Raw genomic sequence first — 8,574 nt, 5'->3', positions numbered from 1 at the left:
TCCTGAGCTCCCACCAGGTCTGACGCGCTGGAAGTCCAGGTTTCAAGCTCTAGGACAACCTCAGAAAGGGTGTCACAGCCGAGCTAAGGAGGGCGTAGTCTCTCCGCTTCCCCCGAAGAGAGAGGGGAGGCACCTGGCCACTTGGGAAATACCCACGTCCCGCTGTCCCACCATCTCAACCCCAGGGCCTCCCCACGCCCTCACACGCTTCACACAGGCACCAGGAGACCTAGATTCAAACCCCAGCTCTGCCTCTTTCTAGCTGGGTGGCCTCCAGGGAGTCACTTAGTCTCTTAAGTTGTTTGTTAAAAATTAAATAAGATTTTCAATGAATGCGTCTTGCCCTCAGTAGTTCCATAAATGCCTATTAAATCTGAAGATGACAATGGCCTCCTTTGATAGAAACTTTATAAGAAAATTGGACAAACTTGTTTTTTTGAAAAACAAAAAACATTTATTTCTGTAAACTGTTTGAGTGCAGATTTTCTTCACAACCCTAACACAGCACAGACTTCCTCCCCCCAAATGAAAGGAGCAGAGAAGAAAAAGAACAATATAAAATGTGCTCATGAAGAACCAACCCAATCTCATCTTTCTCTGAAAAAAACACAAAAACATCATCCTTCGAACGTGTGGTGCAGGCTTGGGATTAAAACCACAGGTGCTCTGGTCCCCCAGGGCCGGGCCGCTGTGCACACAGCCGAGGTGGCAGAGGCCGCCCGGCCCGCGCTGGCCCTGCTGTTGGCAGAGGACCTTCCCGAAAGTGAAGAATCAGTTCCAGTTCTGCAGAAGTTCCTGTTCCGCACCCCGGCCTCTCTCCCTTACGTCCTGGTCGCTGTGGGAGCCTCTGAAGTTAACCCTGAAAGACTCCTGTCTACTCTGGGCTCAGACCTCTGCCCCCACTCCCTGCCACTGCGAGACTTCAGCCAAAGGGGTGGGGGCAGACCCTGTGGCAAAGCTAATGCCAGGCAACGTTTAAGGCAAATCTCCTCCCTTCTCCTTCGGTCTGAGTCAGGCCTGGGCTTTGCACCGCTGAGCCCCATCTCTGTAGCTTAGGCAACTCTGAGTGAGGTGGGGGAGGGCCGGGAGCACACTGAGGTCTGAGCCTGACACGTGGGTGGGTGCGTGTGCCGATGAAGGCCGCGTGGATGATGTGGCTGGGGCACAGCTGCCTCCTCAGCGGGAAGCAGGCGGGCCAGCCAAGGAAAAACGGGTGGCAGCACTGGCCCAGAAGCGACATGAGATGGTGGCGGAGGAGGCCAGGCAGGCTAAGAGAAAGGGGTCACCACAGGAGGTGCCTCAGCTCTGATGATGGGCATGATCTTGGCATCACAATGATTTTCTTCAGAACAAGAAAGAGAGGGATGAGAGAAAAGAAAAGAAAGATGTTCCATGAGCTTTGCGAGAGAGGACATAGCAGGACTCATGAGGGAAGCAGGAAAGGGGAGTGGGTGGCAGACAGGGTGGCGGGTGTTGCCTCTCATTGCGTCTCCTCTCCCTGGTGGGCTGGTGGGCTGGTAGCAGAGGCCGCGGTCCCCTCCCCTGGAGAGCAGGCAAATGACTTTGGCAAGGGGCAGGGGGAGGGCTGGATTACTCCGTCTGGGCGTCATAATTGGCTCCCCCGGCCTTCTTGAGCTCGCTCTTGATGAAATCTTCCTCCAGCTCCTTCCGATCACTGATCACAAACTCTTTAGCGAAATTCTGCAAGAACAAAATAAGAGTTCCCGGTTAAGAAGGGGCAAGATCTACTACTAAGCATTGCTCGGGCAACACACCAGGAAGTCTTGGCACCTAAAATACTAAGAAATGATAAAAATAAATGGTTTGGCAGAAAATAAACCACACACATGACTAGAGATAAAATGGGTAAAGTCAAGTTACTGTGCAGTCCCAAGACCATGGAGGTGGGCCAGGGCAGATGTGGGTTTGAATTCTGGCTCCGTCATTTTCTGGCTCTTTACCTTGGGCAAGTTCCTTCAACACTCTGTGCCTCAGTTGCCTCATCTGTGAAAAATCACTGCTCAGACCTCCTGGCTGAGTGATCAGCCCAAGAGAATAACAGGAGATGAGGCTGGAAAGGCAGGCTGTTGTGCTGGTAAATGTTTAATACTAGGAGAGAAGGGAAGGGCTGATTTGTAGCTTTTGCCCATTTCCATGGTGTAAATATTCCCACGGTGGTTGATTTCAAGCTACCAACGTGACATCACTGTACATGGAGCTGGGAGGAGACACACGATTGGCTCTCACGAGCTGGTATAAGCTAGCTTCAGGCGTCCCTGGTCATAACGGTGCAGGGCGTCTGGTCCCAGGTCTGAGTGATCAGCCCAGGCACTGAACGCACAAAGTATGTTACTTGAGGGCAGGGGGCTTGCCTGCATTCATTTAATGAACATCATGCCATGTGATGGGCTATAGTGATAAGCTACATGCAGGTCACTGTGCCCTCTTAGGGTGCACAAGTTTCAACCACAAAAGCCCACAGGCCTGGCACACATGAGGTACTCTGTAAATACTAGCGGCATGAATGAGTGAAGCAGATGACCTGGCTTATCAGATAACTCTGAGCCAGGAGGAATCAGTAGTTATTTTACTATGTGCATTATAAGACTTCAATAAACAAAACAATCTCAGGATGGTGACAGACAGAAAATTTTACCTAAATATAAATAACAAGTCTGAAGGTCAAAAGGTCAACCACAAAAAAAAATTCCACAAGGAAATAACGTAAACAATGACCACCATTTATTATGCACCTTTGTGTACCAGATGCTGCCACACATTGGCAAACTTAATTCTTTTTTAAAAAAAATTTTAAATATATAATTTTACTAGTATTTATCTCAGAGAGGAAGGGAGAGAGAGAGATAGAAACATCAATGAGAGAGAATCATTGATCAGCTGCCTCCTGCATGCCCCCTACTGGGGATGGAGCCCACAACCAGGGCACATGCCCTTGACCGGAATCGAACCTGGGACCCTTCAGTCTGCAGGCTGATGCTCTATCCACTGAGCCAACCCGGCTAGGGCGGCAAACTTAATTCTTAAAAACCTTTAATATGACCCAACAATTCCACTCCTGGAGCTCTACCCAAGAAAAATGAAAGCATGTGTCCGCACAAACACTTAGACATGAATATTCCCAGCAGCATTATTCAAAACAGCCAGAAAGTGGAAACAATTCAAATGTCCATCAACAGATGAATGGATGAGCAAAACATGACCTATCCACACAATGGAATCTTATCATTCAGCCAAAGAAAGGACCAAAGTACTGGTCCATCCTGCAACATAAGTGAACTGCAAAACCATATGCTAAATGAAAGAAGCCAGACATGAAAGACCACATGTTACAGAATTCCATTTATATAAAATGTCCATAAAAGGCAAATCCAGAGACAGAAAGTGGATGAGTGGCTGCCAGGGGCTGGACAGGGAATAGTGGGTGACTGCTAATGGGTCTGAGGTTTTGGGGGGGTGGGGGGATGATGAAAATGTTTTGGAACCAGATAGAGGTGGTGGTTGCACAACACTGTGAATGTACTAAATGCCACTGAATTATATGTTTTAAAGTGATTAATTTTACTTCAATTAAAAGAATACACGAATGCAAAAATAAGTCACTACACCTCCAAGAAGAATGGCTAAACCAGGCGAGCACTCAAGGTCAAGTTTTACAGTATAAACACAAACTGTTTGCCAGGTCAAGCCACCAAGAATACGAACAGGGAGGGAGAAGGGGGAGGTTAATATTTATCAAGCAACTAGTATGTGCCAGGCACGGCCTCACACATTTTCTCACTTATGATGAGACCAGCAAGTTGGGCTTGGAGAGATTGTGTAACTATCCCAGGGATGACTAAATATCCTCTCTATTCCCTACTGTGCTGCTCGGGGTCTGGGTATGTCATCAGTATGAGTGAACACATGAGCTGGATGTAGGAGCCAGAAAGGGGAACTGAGAATGAATGTGTTTCTCAACCCTGAGCCCCAGCGGCGTGGGGGAGGGGCAGAGGGCAGGCCCAGGAGAAGGAAGCCAGCAGCCCAAGGTGCCTGTAGAAGGAAGTTCAAAGTCTGGCAGCTCGGTGATAGCTATATATGGCAATCTAAAGCAACGCCAACACTCCTGCTTGTGTCTGTTAGCCATTACAAGATTCAGGTTCAAAAGAAGTTTGTTTGATAAGGGCTAAGAAATCTACAGAGAACACAGCCCAACCTAAAGCCACAAGTATATCAAATTATGGCCAAAATAAGGAACAAAACAGGATAACAGAATCTAATAAAAACATAACAATAAATGTAAATGAACAAAATTGCCTAGTAAAAAAGGTTGTCTCAAGCTACAAAAAAAAAAGCAACCCCAAACCCTATGCTACATATCAGAGACATGTTTAAAATCAAAAGATTAGCAAAAACTTATTTTACCAAACAAAAGTACATAGAAAAGCAACCTCATGCACCCGAAGGGCAGGCAGGAGGTGGTCCCCGTAGGCCTCACAGGCCTCCCCCGAATACACACAGATGGTCACGCACCCCCAGAGACCTCAAAGGGGAGACGGTTCTTCCCTTCGGGATGTGGACTCTGGAAAAAGTCCCTGAAAGGTCTGAGTCGACCTAAACCCAACTCAAACAGACCCTCTCCCCGCTCCAATTCCAGCAGAACGCGCACTCGGACTTGGCAGGGGAGACCCGGCAGCCCAGGCGTGGGCTTCCCCGTGGGCTTTAACACGAGCACAGTGGGCGCTGTGGGCAGCCAGACCCCAGCCTGGAGGCAAGGCCGAGACCGGAAGGAGCCTGCACGGACTTAACTGCGCAGAAAACCACAAGGACATGTCTGCTCAGAGCACGGCCGCCCCACCGCACTCACACCTCACACTGTGTCCCTGTCCCCGGCACTCTCCCAGGGTCACCAATGGCTGCTGGGGCAGATACAGGGCCCTGCTCCGGGAGGCAGTTCCCTACTAGGAAGGGGACTGCCAGGTCCCGGGACAACACTAACACAGAGGGAATTTCAAATTCTCTAGTGGCCCCTTTGAGAAAAGCGAGAGAGAAATAGATGGCATTAACTGCACTAGCGTTTTATCTAACCCTGTATATTCAGTGTTGCTATGTGAACATGTGCCCCAAGTACAAAGGCAGTAAGCAGGTGGGCTACATTCTTTCCTCCACGCTGTCTCACAAGGCTGGTGGTACTGGACACGTGCGGCCCATGGCGACAAGCCAACACTCAAGTGCTCAGCAGCTACAGGTGGCTGGTGACAGTGCAGGTCTAGACAGACCAGAAGAGCCTGGAAGAACATTAACCCTAAAGCTCTGGAGCTGACTGCGTGGGCGAGGAGGGGCCCCTCGGGGGCTGGAAATGTTCCAGGACTAGACCTGGGCGGTGGTTTCACGGGGATGCACAAAAATTCAAAACTTGAAAATTCGAAAATTTAGCAATCTGTACACCTGAGATTTGTGCGTTTTCCTCTATGTAGGTTATACCTTGTTTAACAAAAAGAAGGGAAGGGATGGGGCAGAAAGAGCCTCTGAAACCCTGACATGCACCCCCTCATTTGCTAGAGAAGCAATGGGGACTCAGAGGTGCATCAGTTCCCCCCGGGGCACACGGCAGCCTCTGGGTGGGGACCCAGGTCCTGGCCTTGGTCTCTCTCGGGTCCTCTCTCCCCTGCAGCCCCCCTCCTGGGCTGCTCCAGACTGTCCTGCCCTCCGCGGCAGCATGTCAAAGCTGCCTAAACCCTATGTCAGACACTCTCAGCAACATGTGCCTGTCCGGGGACACTGACCCCTGTGGTTCTAGAAAGATCTCTGTCATGTCCAGGAATGCTGCCCCTGGCTCACAGCTCCCAGGCACCGGGGTCTCTCCCTTTTCTGCCACAGCAGGACTTGTCGAAGGAAGAATCCCCATCCAGCTCAATGGGACTCCAAGGTGGTTTGGAAACGCACATCAGCCAAGTTCAGGACACATTTTGTTCCTCAAGTGCACCTGTGCTGCGCTTCAAAGTCGTGGACAGGTGTCAGTCTGCTTCTGAGGAAGGCAGCTCTAGAGAAGACTGGGGTTAGGAACCGGGATCTACATATAGTCAAGAATCTATTTGCAAAGCTGGTTCAAAAAGTGCATCAATATTTCCCTATCCTTTGTTTTAAATCATCTCTTTTTTATGTGGTCTGTTCATTCTCACCTGAGGATATTTTTCCATTGATCTTTTAGAGAGAGTCGAAGAGAGAGGGAGAGACAGAGAGAGAAACATCGATGTGAGAGAAACACATCAATTGGCTGCCTCCCGCCTGCACCCCGACTGGGCCTGGGGATCGAGTCTGAAACAGAGGTACGTGCCCTTGACCGGAGCTAAACCCTCAACCCTTCAGTCCAAAGGCCAATGCTCAAGCCACTGAGAAACCTGGCTAGCATTCATCTCATTTTTTTAATGGCTCCCAGCTGCCTGAGTTTAAGCCCCGGCTCCAGTCCTAGAGCATGCTGGGAGTAGGTTTGGGCCAAATACAAATAGGGAGAGCTGTCCGTGTGCATCTCCAGCAGCCCGACTGACTGCCCTGAGCCTGAGGCTCCTCATCTGCAAATGGGGACAATAAGAAGACCCACAACCTAGGGCTGCTGTGAAGATCTGATGAGCGTGCAAAGGGCGTGGACACCCCATGAGTGTTCCCCGTGCAGAGTAAGTGCTCACGGATGATTAGATGATATTTTAAATGATCCTAAGTTCATCTTTATTCTCAAGATTGTTAGGGGAGTCTGAGATATGAAGGAGTTTTCTGAAACACTCAAATAAAGGCACGGGGAGTGGCTGGTTCCTCTTCTCTCACCCCACACTGATTTCCCCACCCCCACCATTTATTGTTTAATGATGGGAGGACTGGGGAATCCTCAGAATAACCAAGACCGTGACACTGCCATCGCCTTGCCCGTGCAGAGAGAAGATGGCAATCCAGCTGGGTGGGCACAGGGTGAAGCATGGAAGCACAGGGCGGAGGCCTGCTGGGCAGAACTGTCGGGCCTTCTACCCGGAACCTTAGGTCTACGTGGATGGCTAACCTATGCAGAGAATGTGGGGGAAGGCCTAGGAATAAAAATGAGCGGGAGTCGTGGGCAGGTAAGTCTGTGATTTCAGCAATGCACATTTCTACAAAGCAGGGCCAGGTAGGAGACGCGACCTTCACTGTATCCAAGGCAATGTGAGCTCATGCACGTCATCCTCCCAGCAAACACGTGCTTACTGAACACCTATTACACGTCAGATACTCTTTCAAGCCCTGTAAAGTCAAAATTCAGTTACTTAGGGGGTATCTCTGAGAGCAGAAGAAGAGAACCAGGGGGTTCTTAAAACACCTGGAAGGAAGCAGCCAATGGCTCTGGGCCCTGGTTTCCATCTCCGTGAATGAAGAGGGCTGGACAACAGGTTTTCCTGGCCCTTTTCCCACCAGTCATCCATGGATTTGCACCAAGATCACATGGGACAAAGCTCCAATTTGGACACCAGACTGCAAGGAGCAATGGAGAAAACTGGCACAGAAAAGTCAACTTTGGGATCAGAGTTTCGTTTTCATAAAGAGGAAGCTGTGTGCTAGCTGCAGGCCCTGTCCTAAACGCTTGCAAAATAGTGCGGGGGAAAGAATCTCTTCTCCCACTTGTGAGAGATGGAGCAGGGGGTGGACGAGACACATGCTGACCACAATAATATATCTCTTCCCCGAGTGGGCAAAGATTAATTATAAACAATGACCGGGGCGTGCTGAGGGACAGCAGGCGGTCTCCAGCAGCTGGAACACGGATGAGCCGGATGAAAGGGCACAGCACCAAACCTGCTGGGCACTCAGGTGCCAACCCCTCCTGGGCCTCCTACACGTCCCTCCTACAACCTCTCAAAACTGCTTCAAAGACCGAGGTTTCAAAAAATCCTTCCAGCGAGGTGTAATTCACTCAGAAAGAACAGGTTCTTACAAAAGGCATGAATCATCACAGAAAAGCGAGAAACAAACATCAAGACAGAGTGGTCTCATGTCTGACAGATTCCGTAACAAAGGCATCCGTGTCACCATCACAGTTCAGGAATGACGAGGCCCAACTTCGAGAGAACAAAGGACAAGAGAGAGGCACGCACCACATTTCTGATGGACACGGGATAGCCGTCCATGCAGAGGGAGGACAGGAGGGATGACATCCTGAAGGATGCTGCGGACAGGTTTGGGCCCACAGCTAATAGGGGCAGCCGGTCCTACGCCTTGAATCCTCACCCCTGCAGGGCCACCCACCTCTTCAGCATTTGGGGGACTTGGAATCTGACCCCGGCTTTCCTGACCACTGACATTTATAGAAGCCCTGACTCCACTCTGCCTGATTCTGACGATGGCTCCGTCTACATCAGGGATGGCAAGAAGGTGTGGAACACACTTAGCTCTCTCCTCCATATCTCTGGCAGACATCACAAATCAATCCTGCACTTTTCCCACTGAGATTAGACTAACCTCAGAATCCTTCTTAACCCAGAGCTCCAACTCGCCCCTGCTATTCATCAGCTGACAAGCAAGATTAAATCCAAGTTTAGTCTTTTAATTTCTGCC

General features: G+C 49.9%; 1 protein-coding gene across 1 annotated transcript in view; it reads right to left on the bottom strand.

Annotated features, from left to right (window-relative positions):
• Nucleotides 1-431: 431 nt before the first annotated feature.
• Nucleotides 432-8,574, bottom strand: part of COTL1 (coactosin-like F-actin binding protein 1) — a 40,670-nt gene continuing 32,527 nt past the window's right edge. The window contains exon 4 of the mRNA XM_006762237.2: nt 432-1,701. Coding sequence (XP_006762300.1) covers nt 1,591-1,701 — 111 coding nt within the window. The 3' untranslated portion in view covers nt 432-1,590. The remainder of the gene's footprint in view (nt 1,702-8,574) is intronic.

The sequence above is a fragment of the Myotis davidii genome, unplaced genomic scaffold, assembly GCF_000327345.1.
Source record: "Myotis davidii unplaced genomic scaffold, ASM32734v1 scaffold77, whole genome shotgun sequence".
NCBI lineage: Eukaryota > Metazoa > Chordata > Mammalia > Chiroptera > Vespertilionidae > Myotis > Myotis davidii.
Note: the sequence above shows the minus strand (reverse complement) of the source record. Positions and strands in the feature narration are given on the sequence as shown.